General features: G+C 39.3%; 1 protein-coding gene across 4 annotated transcripts in view; it reads left to right on the forward strand.

Moving 5' to 3' along the window:
- MCF2 (MCF.2 cell line derived transforming sequence) overlaps nucleotides 1-19,905 on the forward strand; it is a 176,730-nt gene that overhangs the window by 61,956 nt on the left and 94,869 nt on the right. For all 4 annotated transcript variants that reach the window (XR_016313873.1, XM_089684969.1, XM_089684970.1 and 1 more), the window contains 2 exons: nucleotides 10,003-10,122; nucleotides 10,364-10,480. Coding sequence is in view for 3 of the 4 variants with exons in the window: in XM_089684969.1 (XP_089541095.1) it covers nucleotides 10,003-10,122; nucleotides 10,364-10,480 (237 nt within the window). In the remaining variant the exon portion in view is untranslated. The remainder of the gene's footprint in view (nucleotides 1-10,002; nucleotides 10,123-10,363; nucleotides 10,481-19,905) is intronic.

Raw genomic sequence — 19,905 nt, forward strand, 5'->3', positions numbered from 1 at the left:
TGTCCACCTCCCCTGGTCTCAATATTCAGCAAACTCTGACAGCTGACTCCAGCCCTCCTCTGGTCCTCCTCCAGACTCTTCACTTTCTGCTTTCCCAGCTTTGCCCCAGCTTCTTCCATGCAGCAACACAAGGTAAGGGAGGTGCACTGTGATGTAAGGGAGGGTGGGGGACTCGTGACATCTCATGTAACTGGGGGTGAAGGCGGGTCTCTGGACATCTAGCATTACAGGTACAACTGGCCCTTTGAGGGCAACCATAATGCTGATGTGGCCTGCAATAAAATTGAGTTTGACACCCCTGCATTATAACATAAAAAAGAGAAAGGGAATGGACAGTAGATAAAAATGTAAGATGGTATAAAAGAAATAATCCAAACCATTTAACTAGTATCACCCAGCCTAAAGAATTATGTTTACTGGCTAGAGTAAGCACCTGAGTACAGAAAGCAATGGCTATTATCTGCAGGGTACCCAAGGACCACACAATAAGTGCCAAAGGGCACCAGGGCTTTGCTTTAAAACCTGCCAGAGGTTCTGCCCTAATAAGTAGGCCCTTAAAATATGCTTTACATGAGTAAAAATACAGATGTTTTTGTTATCTAATAACCCAAGGTATTGAAATATACTACTGGGATGTATGTGGCAATAGATACACCCGAAGACCTTTGTGCACATACCCTTATAAATAAAGTATTGTTGTGTAAATTCTTTTATATATCAGTTTAGCGCAACCTACAAATTTAGGTAACGCTGATATGTGGAAGACTGAAAGCTGGGGAGTTAATCTGCTCTACCTTCAATTTACTACTAACTGCTTCTTCTTAAGGCTCATTTCCAGTTTTGTACAATCATGGAAATGGGCCCTTAGGGGGAACTGGTCTGAATTGGACCAAATCGTGGCATTAGATGTTTGTGAAAATGGCCTAATATCTCCAACCCACTTGCAATTTACTTGCAATTTAAGTTGGGACTCTGTGTAAAAGCTACATAAAAACAGAGTTCAATGATTTCCATATTTCATAAACCCATATTTTATTCACAATAAAAAATAGGAAACATATCTAATGTTTAAACTGAGAAAATATACAATTTTAAGGGAAAAAAAGGTATTTTTGAAATTGGTGGCAGTAATACAGGCCATAGATGGGTTGTTTATTGGCCGAATTTTCATCCGACCGAAAAATCGGCCGATATTCACACCATTAGTGGGGCAATGCCGTTGGCCGTTTTTCGCGGATTGTCTCGTTTTTATCGGTCATGCTGGAAAATCTACGAAAAACAGACGTTTTTCGTAAGCATTGGTGGCAGCATCCATGGCAGCAACAAACTATTTTTCATTTATCGGCTGACAATTCGGCAGACAAATGGCCCGTCTATGGCCAGCCTGACACGTCTCAAAAAAGTTGAGACAGAGCAACAAAAACCTGAAAAAGTAAGTGGTACTAACAAAGAAGAGCTGGAAGAACATTTTGCAGCTAATTAAGTTAATTGGAAACTGGGCATTAAAAAAGCATCTTAGAAAAAAAAGTTGTTTTTTTTTCCTCTTTTGTTTGTATTGTCGAATAATGTGATAACTGACTTTTGCAATATTGAGATTATGAAACAAATAAAAAATTAAAAAAGAAAAAAAAAAGCATCTTAGAGAGTCAGTGCCGGTTCACACTGATGCGGTGCCAATCGGATGCAATCTGATCGAATCACAGTGTGATTTCTGCTGTGACAGGTGTGAATGCGATTTCTGAGGTGACTGGGCATAGCAGGAGATGAAATTCGCACCACTCCCACACTAAACTTGCACAGGACCCGTTTTTTGATTGGATCAAATTCACACAGGGCATATATGTGAACGGACTGCATTAGAAATAATGTTTTTGTAGATGACATGCAAATCTATACTTTTTGGATCGAATCTGATCCGCATAGAATTCGCATCAGTGTGAGTGTTTCAGAAGTAAAGATGAGCAGAGGTTCACCAATCTGCTAAAAATTGTCCAGCAATTGCAGAATAATGTTCCTCAACATAAAAGTGCAAAGACTTTAAATATATCTTCATCTACAGTATATAATATCATCAAAAGATTCAGTGAATCTGGAAAAATCTCTGTGTGCAATGGAAAAGGCCGAAACGTATTATATGCCCGTGATCTTCGGGCCCTCAAATGGCACTGCATTAAAAACAGGCATGATTCTGTGATGGACTTCACTGCATGTGCTCAGGAATACTTCCAAAAATCAATGTCTGTGAACACAGTTCACTGTGCCATCCAAAAATGCAAGTTAAAGCTCTATCATGCAAAGAAGAGGCCATATCTGAACATGATCCAGAAATGCCACCATCTTCTTTGGACCAAAACTCATTTAAAATGTTGTAAAGTGGAAAAATGTTCTGTTGTCAGACAAATCAAAATTTGACATTATTTTTGGAAACATGGGTGCAGCGTCCTCTGGACTAAAGAGGAGCGGGACCTTCCTGCTTGTTATCAGTGCTCAGTTCAAAAGCCTCCATCTCTGATGGTATGGGAGTGCATTATTGCATATGGAATGGGCAGCTGGCATATCTGAAAAGCATATACCTGGAAAGCATCATATGACAAAGAAGACCCAGGACTGTTGAACAGTTAGAATCCTATGTCAGTCAAGAATAGGACAAAATAGAAAATGGTCTTCTCAGTTGTCAAATGTTTTCAGTGTTGTTAAAAGAAGAGGGGATGCTATACCATGTAAACCTGGCCCTGTCCAAACTTTTTTGAGATGTGTTGCTGCTTCAATTTGTGAATAATATATGGAATGGAATTGGATTTGTAATTTTCAGTAAAGAATAGATCCTTGTTTTTACACCAAGCATAGACAGTATGCCTTTTTTGCACTGAACTGGTATTTCTAGAGAATGTGACCCAATGCCTAAACTCACCAGCGTTTCTGAGTAGAGGAGGAAATCTTGGGGGACGGGGCCCCTGGAGACAGGTAAGGTGCTCCCCCTAGCCAGGAACCCAAATAGAGTTGTAAAAGGAAAGCACCAATAAAAACCCCAAAGAAGAAACAGTATTTCTCCCCCGAGGCCACAAATTAATGTAAAAAAAAACATTAAGATTATCTTTCATGTCACATACCACAAATCTTCATCTTAAAAAAAGTGGAAGGCAAGCTGTATTTTCCCACATTCATTACAGCAATGCTAAAATTTTCACTGGACTTTCCTGGATTTGATTCAGACCTTTGCATGCACACTAATTTATCCTAAATCTCATGTGTTACCACAATGTGCCCTATACAAGACTTGCCATTCATTCTTAATTGCACCCCAGCCACACATGCAGTAAAATCAGACATCTCTGCCCTTTAGCTCACCATCATGCATAGATGTGAATGTACTGTTGTCATTTAGCGCTCACTCAAAATGAATGGGCTGCCACAACATTCATCAACACAAGACAAAAACATTTAAAGCAGAACTCCAAGACTTTTTAAAAAAAAAACCCTTGCAGTGCTCCCTCTCCCCGCACTGCAAGGGTTAACTGCTCCTTAAGTCTAGGGATAGAGGTATACACTCACCGGCCACTTTATTAGGTACACCTTGCTAGTGTCAAGAAAATATCCCCCACACCATTATACCATCACCACCATTGATATAAGGCAGGATGGATCCATGCTTTCATGTTGTTTACGCCAAATTCTGACCCTTCCATCTGAATGTTGCAGCAACTAGTCTACCCATTCTCCTCTGACCTCTGAAATCATCAAGGCATTTTCATTCATTCAACTGCCACTCACTGGATATTTTCTTTGTTTCTGACCATTCTCTGTAAACCCTAGAGATGGTTGTGCGTGAAAATCCCAGTAGATCAGCAGTTTTTGAAATACTCAGACCAGACCATCTGGCACCAACAAGCATGCCATGTTCAAGGTCACTTAAATTCCCTTTCTTCCCCTTTCTGATGTTTGGTTTGAACTTCAGCAAGTCATCTTCACCACGTGTACATTCCTAAATGCATTGAGCTGCTCCCATGTGATTGGCTGATTAGCAATTTCTGTTACCAAGCAATTGAACAGGTGTACCTATTTTATTTTTTATTTATTTTAGGTACTTATATAGCGCCGTCAATTTACGCAGTGCTTTACATATATATTGTACATTCACATCAGTCCATAACCTCAAGAGCAGTAACTAGACCCAACACTGATTTCATTCTATGGTTACCAACATCCCAAAAGTTGTATACCCAAAGGTGTGTTCCCCAACAGTTTGAACTGGGACTTAAAGGGCAACCCAAAACAGACAATAGATAATAAAGTAGATCATTTATTCCAAAGATGTGAAAAGACATCATAATTTAACATATAACATACATGTTAAGAACCTACATACAGCATAGTAAATAAACTGTATATATAACTTGCTAAGAGCTGAGACGTAGTGTTGCGCCTTCTCCTACAACTCAGAAGGCAGTGAAAGATGAATAAACTTCAGCAGAAATCCTGACGCGTTTCAGAACAAAAGTCTTTCCTCTGGGGTAAACTGAAGAGAAAGATGGCCGGAAAGGTATTCTACATAATGTAGTGAATATGAATCAGAATTCACAGTAGCATAGCAATAAAAGTACAGTCAAGAACATATAAACATTTACAACTTGCATACCATCTGGTTTTCTTCTGGAATAACATAGTTGTGCAGAGAGAGACATGACGCAATCTTATTCTGATATTTTCACCGGTGGCACCCTGGTGCACCTAGGGCTGCATGGTGAAAGGGGATTCACAAGGAGGAGGGGAGGAGAATAACCAATTCCTAAGGGAAGCGATCCTCTCACACAGGGATCACCTGGAAAGACAGCAGACTATGGAATGTGGATGTCAAAGTTCAAACACAAGCCTATAGAAAATACAATATAATGCCATTACTTTGCTGTCAGTCCTATAGTGGCAGCAAAAAAGGGGAAAATTGTTAGTCAATACCCACACTGTCACAATAAATGTATAGAGTTGGTCTGCTAAAGTCCAGAGGCCTATGATATGACTATAGGAAGACATATTATTATTACATTTATTACAGATACTTATATAGCGCCGTCAATTTATGCAGCGCTTTACATATATATTGTACATTCAACTCAGTCCCTAACCCTCAAGGGGCGTACATTCTATGGTCCCTAACTTACATTCAAACATACACATACTAGGGCCAGTTTAGACAGGATCCAATTAACCTACCAGCATGTCTTTGGCACGTGGGAGGAAACCGGAGTACCCAGAGGAAACCTACGCAGGCACAGGGAGAACATGCAAACTCCAGGCAGGAGGTGCCGTGGCTGGGATTCGTACGAACAACCCTAGTACTGCCAGGCGGAAGTGCTAACCATTTAGCCACTGTGCTGCCCATATGTATATACATATGTATCACAATACTGTATATGTGCCATAATATCCTGGAACTGTCTCCAATACTCCTTGAGCAGACCTTCAAGGTCCTCACGGGGGGCTATTAAGAATATTAAATGGGATTCCTGTTCTGTGATAGATATATATATACTTGCAGTAAAGATACTTGTAGGATACCAGTCTCTGCTACTGGTATCCTACAAGTAGGTATAGGGCCCTCCTAGTCCAATGTAGTGAGCCCTGAGTAAACTCCAAAAAATTTTAATAGTATCCTTAACCACATATAGTAAGCTTAAAGCATTTGTTTTCATGAATATTGCCAAAACAAGAGCCTACAATTGCATGGTTTTCTTTGGTGATAATTGCGAAAGGTTCAATGGCATTAACAAATAGGAGGGGTGACAAAGGGCATCCCTGACTAGTTCCTCTATGGAATCTGAAACTTTCAGAAAGTGATCCCCCTTCTTATAACTGGCCATGGGAAGGAAATATAGTAATTGCACCCAGACGATAAATGTTTCACCAAAGCCACAACCCTTCAACACTTTCTACAGATAAGGCTATTCAATGTTGTTGAATGCCTTGGGGGCATCTAGCTACAGTAGTACCTAACTTCCCAAGTAATTAGCAGGGGTCTGAATGTTTATAGACAGCCTGATCAGTATGTATTAGATGGGTAATAACTCCTATTAAGTGGTTAGCCAACACCTTTTCCAGAATCTTAATACCACCGCACAGAATAATGGACTGTTTCCTGTTCTTTTGGGGTCTCCTCAACTTAGAGGTTCTGGCTGTAGTTGCTATGTCAGTTTTACCTCTGGAGTTGTGCACCACTCTGACCACTACCCTCTCCCTCTGATAAATCCTCTTCCATGTATAGTCATCATGGGTACCTAGTACTTATTAATGTAATCTCTCTCCTTCTCCAGAGGGACCCCCCGACCTGCCTGGTTAACTGTGCCCAACATTGGCTGTCCTCTGCCTTATTAGGTTTTTAAATCCTGAGTTGCACCCCTGCACACCTTGTACTTCTCAAAGCTTGGGCTCAGTTAACTATCCTAGAGTCTTTTCTTGGCTTTCTTGTGAGAAAACCTTCTGTGAAGAAAGCCGTCACTGTGAGCATGGATGGACAACTTCTTGAGGGGCTATACACCTGCAAATCCATAAGGCTCAGGTTTTGGCATTGGAAATTGCACCTCACTTGTGGTCAACATTAACCAGCATAACTCCATCATCAGTTGCTTGACAAGGACTTTTTTCTCCATCTTCAAGGGGTTCAGTCATCATCATCATTGTGACTTCATTGTAGCTGGTTCCTTCTACATTATGAGATCCCTTTCTCGTCAAAATTCTTGGTTCATACACCACTGGACATTATCTAGGTACTTCAGCTTCTTTACCATCAAGGAGGGACAGGAATCCTTCCTGCATCAGGAAAGGTTTCTGGCTGTTTCTGGCTGTGGATGGTATTGTGTATCTTACCTATGCTAATCCCCATAATGGCGTCACATAGCTGGTAGAGGCCAAGCCCCTTCTGTCAAATACCCCTTGGAGTTGGTAACAGTGTGAAGCAGTATGAGGAGTGACACAAGCACCTGTGGTGGGTCCAGACACAGCGGATGATCTGAAGATAGTCTGGATTCTGCTGGGATGCTGTGGATTCTCATGTGCAAAATGCTAGTACGCAGGTGGAGCATAGGAACCTGCAGGTGCAGAAAGTAAGCTAAAGTCAAGATAAGCCAGAGTTTGAACAGCTTACCAGATGGGAAGGCAGGGCAGTGTCAGTATCAGACAGGTATTAAATCAGCAGACAGAAGATGAGGTCAGGACACAAGCCAAAGTCATCAATGAAAGATCTGGATGCAGCAGAGTCAGGAGACAAACCAGGTCAAACACAAGGTAGCAGAACGCAGATCAGGCCATGAGTTAAAGGAGCTGAGAACAACTCAGTAACTTCTCCTCAGAGTTCTGTGCTTTAAATAGGCTACTTATTGCCAAAACCAGTGTCACACATACACACGCACTCCTGATGCAGGTATCCACTACAAGGAACAGGGATTACCTTCATTGGATCAGGGGAATGGTTTATGGTTAGGTTCAGACTTTCATCTCATGAAAACCTTACCCCTTCATTCATGCTGCCTTTGTAGAATCAAATGCTTAGATCTCTTCTGGATTTTGGAGTAAGTTTCACATCCTTCACAGGTTGTGGTAACTAGTCGATGAAGTTGAACTGCTTTTGGATATCCCAACAGTATATGACTTCTTTGTCCCTTGATAAACAAAAAAAGTAGGATTTTTGTACTCACTGTAAAATCCTTTTGAAGGCCACAGGTCCCAGCCCTCTGTGTTTATAGTCATACTCCTAGCACTGATTTGTACAGATTCTATGTTTGTCAGTACTGAATGCTCCTGTAGGTGGCAATATAACCCAACAGAATATGGCCTTCTGTGTCCCTCGGTGGACTCAAGAACATAAATTTACAGTAAATACAAAAATCCTATTTTACAAAGATTCAGCAGTGTAGGTACTACTGGTTTTCAGTTATTGCAGAAGTCCCTATAAGTAGAGCTAGGGATCTAATCATGAAATGGCTGCTGCATGCATTTATGAAGATTGAACACATGTTGGTTTCCATTGGCTGAGGAATATATTCACTCAAAGCTGAAACATTGGTTATGGCTGGGTGTTTAGAGCTTGAATCTCCCTTTAGTTTATTTAAGGGCAAATGGTCATACTTTGGAGTGTTGGAGAAAACAGGAGTACCCAGAGGAAACCCACACAGGCACAGGGAGTACATGCAAAGACAGGCTGTTAGGTTAATTGGATCCAGTTTAAATTGGCCCTAGTATGTGTATTTATGATAGTGAGTTAAGGACCTTAGATTGTACACTTCTTGAGGGTTAGGGACTAATGTGAATGTACAATATATATATACGTAAAACGCTGCGTAAATTGATGAAACTATATATATAACTGTAACAAATAAATATATAATAGCCAGTAGGAAGGTGAAGGGTTTTCTTTGGACGCTTGGGTTTTTTTTCACAGTCTAAAGACTATGGCAGAGGACAGCAGTGAATGTGGGTTATTGTGGAGATGCTGAAAGTAATGTTATGAATTAAAAAGTGATACTAAAGTCAAATGTAACTGCTCTGTGCAGTGGTTTTCTTCTTGGGTCCCCCGCCAGCGCTCCTGGCCCTCCCTCCTGTCGGGTGCCCCAATAGCAAGTAACCTGCTTAGGGGGCACCCAAGCAGGCGTGCTTCTGAGCCATGGCTCTGCGTGTCCATGCACACACAGAGCCATGGCTCAGCCCTGCCCCCTCCCTCTCCTGATTGGCTCACTGCCTTTGATTGACAGTCAGTGGCTCCTACTGCTGCCTTAGCCAATTAGGAGTGAGAGTCCCTGGAGAACCAAGGCTCTAGTGGACATCGCTGGATCAGGATGGGCCTCAGGTAAGTGTTAGGGGGTCTAGGGGTGGGCTGCTACACACAGAATGTTTTTTAGAATGCATGAAGGCAAAAAACCTTATGTCTTTACAACCACTTTAAAGGCTGTCCTAAAGTTCCATGGAACATGTTTCTGATTTCTTAGGCTAGGCTGCAATTACTGCTTTTTCTATGTGATTTTGAATGAACATTGCTTATAGATGTATAATATCAGAAAAACAGGCATTAGAAACATACGTGCACAAAATGGGCAGATGTAGACCTATACACAGACCTATACCCACACATATATTTGCTGGCTTATAACATTTCCGATAACACGCATGCCTTTGTATGCAAAAGAAGATCTCAAGCTAATTTTCAGTGTGTCTAATTGGAAATAATTGTGGTCATATGTGAGTTAGTATTATTGAGTATGACCCAACTCTATATAGACTAAAAGATAACATTTTAAAATAGAATATGTTTGAATCAAATCTGGAATAAGCACTGATATAAGGAAATTTAGAGTGTCTTGCATTTCCCACTGAAGATTGGAAAAATCCAGACGCTGGCAAATGTTGGCCAATCACGTTTGGAGAAAAAGCCGTACATATAAAAAATAGTTGTATGTACAATGTCTCCATTTTCCTTCCCAAGGTTTGAAAAAATATGATTAGAATCGATTTGCTACAGGCCTGTGTGGAAATGACCTAAGGCTGGATGCAATTTTTGCTAGTGATTGATTTTAAGCATTGTGCTATCATTAGTGATTAATCACTACTACATGCTACACTTCATTGTTTCCCACTAGCAGGTATTCATGTGGTGATCATCAAAGATGATTACTCTATCAAAAATCACCCGTGTGTGTGTGTATACTCACATATTATTTCTCTATTCAAATTGGCACGCAGAAAGAATATATTTACCTTCAATTTGATGTTCGACTGTATATATATGTATATATAAAAACAATATTACCAATGGTCGAAGTAATGATCTTTTAATATTATTGTCTTGCCAGCTTTTCTAGTCTCAATGAATTTTTAATGAATCCTTTATTTAGTCAAGACAATCAGGTTCACTGAATTTGCGATAATTATTCAAACTGCCTTTCTAAATGTTATCACTTTCTGTGAACTCTTCTGTGAGCTTTTGCATATTATATTTGTATATAATTTTTCTCTTTTTAGCATTCATTTCCTGGAAACCTTCATCTAGTTTTGGTCTTAAGGCCATCAGGATTTTTCCAGCGCACCTTCACTGACATTGGATTCCGGTTCAGTCAAGAGGACTTCATTCTCAAGCTCCCGGTAGAGTATTTTTGATATTTTCTTTGCTTGCCAAAAGTTTTGTGTTAGTCTAAAAGGGCACTTTCTACAAAGCCTAGAAAAACCTAATACAGTTTTTGCAAGTACGTTTAAGAGTTTACCCTGGAACAGCGGCGAGACTGAAATCTTCTATAAATAGGATTGGCTATAGATACTCATTATTTGTCCTTGTACCTGTGCCAGCCTATATATTGTATGTGAACCTTCTACTCTCTTTTTGTAGGTGGTTATGCTTAGTTCTGCATCGGACTTGTTAAAGTACATCGATGAAAAGCAGCTGACACCAGAATTCGGGGGCACACTTGAATACCGACATAGGGATTGGGTTGTCTTTCGAACGGTATGTTTCCATAAATTGACTACAAAACTAACAGTTATAATTATGTTATACTATAGGAAATCAGGCAGGTAAAAATGTACTTTTTCAATAGTATTTATTAGGTTTTCCATAAAAAAGTGTTTTACAAAACCGATACAGATACCTGAAAAAGTGCCCAAAAGTGGAACAGGAGACATTTTCTGGAAGATATTCTGCATAACATATCCTGAATCACATTCTGATAAGAACTTGAACAAAAGTCAGTACAAATACAAGAGAGGTATTGCACTGTGAAGGGAAGTGTCACTACCGAAACCTATCATCATGGTACCAACCACTGCTAGAGTGGCAATATGCTCATACATGACCAAAAAAAGAATTTGCATGTATCTCCTCCAGATGACAAGTAAAATTAAGCTCAGTACAAAGGTCTCTTAACCCATTCACGCCTATGGGTATAACAAATGTTAATGCCTAAGTACAAATTTACAATTTTGACATGTGTTCGTAAAACCGTACATATCATCACAACTACTTTTTGCATCCAGGCTTGTTTTTTTCAAGACAAATTGGGCGTTCATTTGTTGGTAAATGTTACTGGATATCTCCTAATTTTTTTTTTTCTAATCAAAGAAAAACTGTCCCAAAATAGTATTACAAAATCATTTTTTTAATGTAGCTGTATATTTCTTGCAACTACCATAAACTACTACCAAAGAATAAGCCAAAATAAATTCTCGTGCTTCTGATTATCACAGTGATACCACATGTTAGCTGTTTGTACCCGTAGTACAGCCCAGAAACAATAATGCACATTTTTCTTGATATTCACCATAGTGATTGAATATATCAGGGAATGTACTTGCATTCAAAACGTCGGACCGGCAGGTCCCCACCATATCTGTAGTACAGTTCCTACCTGTCCTCATCCTCAGAAACAAGAGGAAGAAGACGCGGGGGACATTATAGAGAGAGGATTGGAAACTATCATCTAGAAAAAAACTTTATAACTAGCTTCAATCAAAACCATGTTCATAATTCCTTTGTAAATTCAAGAGGTCCAATCCCTCCAATCTTCTTAATTGAATTCTATTTTCATAGGTCCCTTTCCCATGCCAGTTTATAGGGCACCTTGCTAGATGTAGTAATTAACTACTTATATAGTATTGAAATGCAACCTCTTTGAACCATATAATAAAAATGTCTATTTTCAAAAAACCTTCTCCATGTAATATCATTAGTATTTTTCTGAACTGGATTTATATAAATAGAAACCAATCTAAATGCATGCCAAGGCTTTGTGATGCGCGTGTGCATGTGAGTTGAAATTCACTTTTTATTGATTGTTAAAGTGTGACATGATGCATATAATGAAATGCACTTTCAACAGCACATACATGAATAGGTCTTTAAAGTAAACCTCTCATGAGAGAAATATCTGGGCTGGCTTTGCTGACCTAAATTTCTAAATTCTGTTAGCTTGGATGGCATGCTGTAATACTTTCTAAGTCTTTGGCCACCAGTAAGAAGTACATTTTGGGAAAGGAAGATGGAAGTAATTCATCCGCTGCATGTATTTGTAACAAATAAGCATGTTTACACAGCATTGGCATAAATACCAAATAAACATTTTATTGTTTATACAGGTGAAACTCAAAAAATTAGAATATCGTGCAAAAGTTCATTTATTTCAGTAATGCAACTTAAAAGGTGAAACTAATATATGAGATAGACTAATTACATGCAAAGCAAGATAGTTCAAGCTGTGATTTGTCATAATTGTGATAATTATGGCTTACAGCTCATGAAAACCCCAAATCCACAATCTCAGAAAATTAGAATATTGTGAAAAGGTGCAATATTCTAGGCTCAAAGTGTCCCACTCTAATCAGCTAATTAAGCCATAACACCTGCAAAGGGTTCCTGAGCCTTTAAATGGTCTCTCAGTCTGGTTCAGTAGGAATCACAATCATGGGAAAGACTGCTGACCTGACAGTTGTGCAGAAAACCATCATTGACACCCTCCATAAGGAGGGAAAGCCTCAAAAGGTAATTGCAAAAGAAGTTGGATGTTCCCAAAGTGCTGTATCAAAGCACATTAATAGAAAGTTATGCGGAAGGGAAAAGTGTGGAAGAAAAAGGTGTACAAGCAGCAGGGATGATCGCAGCCTGGAGAGGATTGTCAGGAAAAGGCCATTCAAAAGTGTTGGGGACTTTCACAAGGAGTGGACTGAGGCTGGAGTCAGTGCATCAAGAGCCACAACACACAGACAGATCCTGGACATGGGCTTCAAATGTCGTATTCCTCTTGTCAAGCCGCTCCTGAACAACAAACAACGTCAGAAGCGTCTTACCTGGGCTAAAGAAAAACAGACCTGGTCTGCTGCTCAGTGGTCCAAAGTCCTCTTTTCTGATGAGAGCAACTTTTGCATCTCATTTGGAAACCAAGGACCCAGAATATGGAGGAAGAATGGAGAGGCACATACTGCAAGATGCTTGAAGTCCAGTGTGAAGTTTCCACAGTCTGTGTTGATTTGGGGAGCTATGTCATCTGCTGGTGTTGGTCCACTGTGCTTCATTAAGTCCAGGGTCAATGCAGCCATCTACCAGGAGATTTTGGAGCACTTCATGCTTCCTTCTGCAGACGAGCTTTATGGGGATGCTGACTTAATTTTCCAGCAGGACTTTGCACCTGCCCACACTGCCAAAAGCACCAAAACCTGGTTCAATGACCGTGGGATTACTATTCTTGATTGGCCAGCAAACTCGCCTGACCTGAACCCCATAGAGAATCTATGGGGCATTGCCAAGAGAAAGATGAGAGACATGAGACCGAACAATGCAGAAGAGCTGAAGGCCGCTATTGAAGCATCCTGGTCTTCCATAACACCTCAGCAGTGCCACAGGCTGATAGCTTCCATGCCACGCCGCATTGAGGCAGTAATTGCTGCAAAAGGGGCCCAAACCCAGTACTGAGTACATATGCATGCTTATACTTTTCGGAGGTCCGATATTGTTCTATGTACAATCCTTGTTTTATTGATTGCATGTAATATTCTAATTTTCTCAGATTGTGGATTTGGGGTTTTCATGAGCTGTAAGCCATAATCATCACAATTATGACAAATCACGTCTTGAACTATCTTGCTTTGCATGTAATGAGTCTATCTCATATATTAATTTCACCTTTTAAGTTGCATTACTGAAATAAATGAACTTTTGCACGATATTCTAATTTTTCGAGTTTCACCTGTATGGTGTTCTCTGTGTGATGCTCAGTTTTAATACAGTTTTTACTTACCTAGGATAGCAGCCAGTGTTCATGCTTGTGTGTATCCAACAGATTTATTTATAAAGGTTTAACCGTTTCAATACCGTGCAATTTTACACCTTCCTGCCCAGGCCAGTTTTCAGGTTTCAGCGCTCTCACACTTTGAATGACAATTGCGCGGTCATACAACATTGTACCCAAACTAAAATTTGATCATTTTCTTCACACAACTAGAGCTTTCTTTTGGTGGTATTTAATCACCGCTGGGGTTTTTATTTTTTGCTAAATTAACAAAAAAAGACCAAAAATTTTGAAAAAAACCCACATTTTTCTTTGTTTCTGTTATAAAAGTTTACAAATAAATAATTGTTCTTCATAAATTTAGGCCGAGATGTATTCTGCTACATGTCTTTGGTGAAAATAACCCAAATTAGGATGTATTTTTTAGTTTGTAGGAAAGTTATAGAGTTCACAACTATGGGATATATCTGAATATTGATCAATCCTGAAGTACTGACAGCCAATCTAATATCTTGAGGTCCAAGAATGTCAGAATAGTACAGATATCCCCAAATGACCCCTTTTTGCAGAGTAGACAGTCCGACGTACTTCATAAGAGGCATGGCGAGTTTTTTGAAGTTGTATTTTTTTGTCATAATTTTTCGGAAATTGAAAAATTTTAAAAAATTATTTTCACTATTTTTTTTTTTACATACTGTCACCAGTGCAGTACAGCGTCATCATATAACTGGCATGGCGGTGAACAGCGACACTGACTGGTGACAGTATGAAAAAAAAATATATATATATTTTTTTAATTTTTTTTAATTTTGTTATTATATTTAATTTTTTATTACATTTTTTTAAATTTATTTTAAGATTTTTTTTCATATTTTACTATGACCAAAATAGTACAATGTTACCATAGTAACACTGTACTACTTTGGGGAAGTGATCAGTATTTTTTTTTTTTTTTTTTTTTTACACAATTTGCTTATAGCAAAGAATTACTTTGCTATAAGCAAGCATTTACCTGAATGAAATCGATTCATTCAGCTTTTTTTTTCTTTTTGTGCTTAGCTGTGATTTGGTCACAGCTAATCACATGACATGTGCATGTGATTAGCTGTGACCATTCACAGCTAGGCACTAGTATACAATGGATGGCATCATGAATGAAGCCATCCATTGTATACAACTGTCATGTGACCTGCTGTGATTGGTCACAGCAGGTCACATGGTACCGGCAACGGGAGCCGGTACTCGGATCTGTCATCGGCCGTGTCCGAGGTGCACGGGCGGTGACAGATCGCACTCCTGCGTCGCTCTGCAACCGCGCAAACCGCGCATGTGCGGGAGCACGCCAAATGGCGTGCACCCGGAAATCTGCAGCGCTTTTCAAGCCGCCAAACGGCCATTGGCCGGGCGGCTAATGGTTAAATGGTTAATTTGCTGCCTTTTTTGCTTTAGATATTTCAAATGTTTACAGAGCTTGTTTGAGGGTGAACTCGACCCTTCACATTCAAGTGTTTGACCTTTTTTCAGTCCCATTAGTTTTATCTGAACTATTTTTTAATGATAGATATTTATAAAGGGGAGAAATTAGAATTCCACTGCAAAAATCACTGAACTAGTGTGGTAATGTCAAACCAGCATACACTAAAGCTGCCCATATACTAGTAGAATTAGGAACATTTGTTTAATTTTCTAATCATTTGTGGAGTCAAATTGAGGTTTGTTTTTGGCCACAGTGACAAGAAAATTGAAGAGCAGGATGGAACTTTTTTTCTCTAACGAATGAGTGTGCAACAGTGTACAGTCAAAATAATAGCAGTCAGACATAACTAACCTGATCAATCACTGTTTCTACATGGCAAATAATTTACTAGCAGGTGTAGTGGAGTAATAGAAATCCAACAGACCCAACAGTCATGACATGCATGCTGCTGATTCTGTGTAATTGAATCACTAATTGAAAGGGGCATGATCAAAATAATAGCAGTGTGGAGTTCTATTAGTGAGGTCATTCATTTTTTGAAAAACAGGTGGCAATTATTGCCCTTATTTAAGGAAGGAAGGCAGCAAATGTTGTACATGCTGGTTACAGTGCATTTCTCTCTGAAATTCTGAGGAAAATGGGTTGTTCTAGACATTGTTCAGAAGAACAGCGTACCTTGATTAAAAAGTTGATTGGAGAGGGGAAAACATATAAAGAAGTGCAGAAAATGATAGGCTGCTCAGATAAAATGATCGCAAATGCTTTAGAATGGCAACCAAAACCTGAAAGACATGGAAGAAAGCGAAAAACTACCATTCGAATGGATAGAAGAATAGCCAAAATGGCAAGGACTCAGCCAACAATCAGCTCCAGGAAGATGAAAGAAGGTGTAAAGTTACCTGTGAGTACTGTTACAATTAGAAGATGCCTATGTGAAGCCAAGCTATCTGCAAGAAGCCCCCGCAAAGTCCCACTGTTGAAAAAAAGACATGTGCTGAAGAGGTTACAATTTGCCAAAGAGCACATTGACTGGCCTAAAGAGAAATGGCGCAACATTTTGTGGACTGATGAAAGTAAGATTGCTCTTTTTGGGTCTAGCGGCCGGAGACAGTTTTGTCAGATGACCCTCAAACACTGAATTCAAGCCACAGTACACCGTGAAGGCAGTGAAGCATGGTTGCGCAAGCATCATGATATGGGGATGTTTCTCATACTACGGTGTTGGGCCTATTTATCGCATACCAGGGATCATGGATCAGTTTGAATACATCAGAATACTTGAAGAGGTCATGCTGCCTTATGCTGAAGAGGAAATGCCCTTGAAATGGGTGTTCCAACAAGACAACGACCCCAAACACACCAGTAAACGTGCAACATCTTGGTTCCAGACCAACAAGATTGACGTTATGGAGTGGCCAGCCCAATCCCCGGATCTTAATCCAATAGAAAACTTGTGGGGTGACATCAAAAATGCAGTTTCTGAGGCAAAACCAAGAAATAGAGAACTGTGGAATTTAGTCCAATCATCCTGGGCTGGAATACCTGTTCACAGGTGCCAGAAGTTGGTTCACTCCATGCAACACAGATGTACAGCAGTTCTCAGAAACAGTGCTTATGCAACTAAATATTAATTAAGTTTCAAAGGAAAGCAAAATCTTCAAACATTTTTCAGTTTATATAGTGAATGTTTGAGTTTGTAAAGAAGATTACAAACACTGCTATTTTTTTGAACAGTCTAATATTCACTTTTCTTCAATTTTTTTAGAGGAACAACACAAATGTGATATATTTTTCTTCATATTTTGATTTGGAATAGAATGTGTAGTGTTCCCAATGCATTTGTGTGTATGGAAATAAAAGCTATTAGAAGGATTTTGAGCTTTATTCACTTTTTTCAACACACTTCTATTATTTTGAACACAACTGTATGTGGTTTTAATTAGGGAAATTCCATTCATTCTAAAATCCAATGTTCAAAGCAAACTAAATTTTGAGATTCTTATGAACAACATTTGTTAAGACATCAAATGTACTGAGAATGTTCGTAGGAACATTCGTTTGAAAATCGACTAGTCTATCACTGGCTTAACCCTCCTAATATAGACCTCTTCTTCATGCTACTTCACTGGATTCTTTCCAAATTCCTCTGTATTTGTCAAATTACAACAGTTTTGTACATATACACTTCTGATATACCTGCTTCTATATCATGTTTTGGTGGTTATTCCTGTAGTTCTTAGCTGTATAATTATCTAGTTTCAGAGAAAAATCACTTTTTATACAAAATTTTTACAGGGCTGGCATTTGGAGCCAGGGCAGTAAAATAGTTACCTTTGCAAATAAGATTTATTAGCTATATAATTTTATTATGTTTACACAAGGCCTTGAGATGTCCACTATGCACATTATGTACGTTCAAGGATTTCCCAAATTTGCTTGATGCCATTGGATCCCCAACGGTCAATATCTTTCCATTAAATGCTCAGGGACAAAGCTAGAGAGAAATCAAATTAGTAAGCTATAGTGGCTGGCTCACTAGTAAATGAAATGGACTTGCATAAAGCAGAGTAGCAGGTCAAGGAGACCTGTAAAAAGTGAGGTCAGAGCAAGGAAGGCAGCATATGCTAGGGTTTAAAACACTGTAAACTTGTTCACAGGTGTGATCACAATATGGCTTTTTACTTTTAATGGCATACATAACATACAGGTGAAACTCGAAAAATTAGAATATCGTGCAAAAGCTCTCCAAGCTGTGGTCATCCCTGCTGCTTGTGCACCTTTTTCTTCCACACTTTTCCCTTCCACATAACTTTCTATTAATGTACTGTGATACAGCACTTTGGGAACATCCAACTTCTTTTGCAATTACCTTTTGAGGCTTTCCCTCCTTATGGAGGGTGTCAATGATGGTTTTCTGCACAACTGCCAGGTCAGCAGTCTTTCCCATGATTGTGATTCGTACTGAACCAGACTGAGAGACCATTTAAAGGCTCAGGAACCCTTTGCAGGTGTTATGGCTTAATTAGCTGATTAGAGTGGGACACTTTGAGCCTAGAATATTGCACCTTTTCACAATATTCTAATTTTCTGAGATTGTGGATTTGGGGTTTTCATGAGCTGTAAGCCATAATTATCACAATTATGACAAATCACGGCTTGAACTATCTTGCTTTGCATGTAATGAGTCTATCTCATATATTAGTTTCACCTTTTAAGTTGCATTACTGAAATAAATGAACTTTTGCACGATATTCTAATTTTTTGAGTTTCACCTGTACATATAGTGTGGTTTTTGTTCCTATGTAAGATGCACCTGTTAAATTCAGATTAGCAGTCAGATAAACCCAAAAACATTACAGCATGTAATTTTTTTTATTTTTTTGAAATGCCACATGTGTATATTCAGGTGCAACAACAGCCACATCCAACTACACAGTAATTTCAACATATATATGCTGGAGCCTATACCCTTGAATTTGAGTGCAGTGAAGGTGCATTGAGTACAGTGAAGGTACTGTGAGGACCTGATTGTCCATGAACTTTCTATTCACCTAACCCGTCATTCACAAATATCCTTTAATGTGTCTAAATTTTCCAACCCCAACACAAAACATTTAGGTATCTATTACATTGTTGTTTTGTGGTGTTGCATAGCAGAGCATTTGTTTTAGTATGCATTACTGCAGAGCATTGCAATGCAGCGCCCCTCATTTGAATTGTCACTCCAATGCTATGATACAGTAGCTGGCAATCCACACTGCAGCACACTACATGCTGTGCAATCAGTTTGCGTTTATAAAAAGGTGCCTGCCAATATTTAGTGTATCATAGTGTCCTGTCAGTCTATTCAAAACAAATGAGCTAGCTGTATGGAAGGCAACTTAAAGGAGAAAAACAGTCAAAGCGCCTTTGGCTGTACTTCTTCTGTGGATCACAGGAGTGCAGTTCATTATGCACTCCTGTGACCCGTTTTCAGCTGACAACAGTGTGAAGCCCGCTATCAGCTGACATCACTCAGCCGATCCCGAATTTAAAGTCAGGATGCACCCGAGTCTGAAGCAGCACCTGGCTCAGCCTCACAGTGAGCCACTGAGAGCCTGAGCCAGCCGCTCCCTCCCCCTCAAGTGAGCACTGGAGGGGCTGAGCAGACAGCGGTGATTGAAATTTTGAAGCCATGGGGAAAAAAAAGTTTTTTCCATGTTTTTTTCCAGAAAAAAAAAATGGAAATTTTGGAAGAGCTGAAGAAAGAAACAATCAGTGTAGAGTTGTTTTGTTACATTGGTAAGGTGAAATGCCGTGTATATAAAAGTATTATGCTTGAATTAAAGTTAACCTTATTCAGTAAATAAAGTAAACTTGTTTTTTTTTAATTGTATTTTTTATTACAAATGGAATAACAAGGACTGTATATGTGAAGAACATGTCAGCTATAGATGAGAACAGGTAACCACCCCCCTTTCCCCATAAAATTTTTAAAGCTTTCTGCCAATGTGCATTTTCAGTTTTTGACCATGCTGATCCAGAAGCATATATTGCTCTTGCAAGAGCTTTATCAATGTTCTCCTGAGTTTCAGGTGTCTCTTTTTCTATAAATGAAGGGCTTGTGTATTTCTGGAAAACAGAGGTTTGTAACACTTCCTTACTTGGTGATGCTACTAATGAAGAAACACTTTGTGA

Source organism: Staurois parvus, unplaced genomic scaffold (assembly GCF_062004578.1).
Source record: "Staurois parvus isolate SC_StPar_1 unplaced genomic scaffold, SC_StPar_1.0 ptg000361l, whole genome shotgun sequence".
Classification (NCBI taxonomy): domain Eukaryota; kingdom Metazoa; phylum Chordata; class Amphibia; order Anura; family Ranidae; genus Staurois; species Staurois parvus.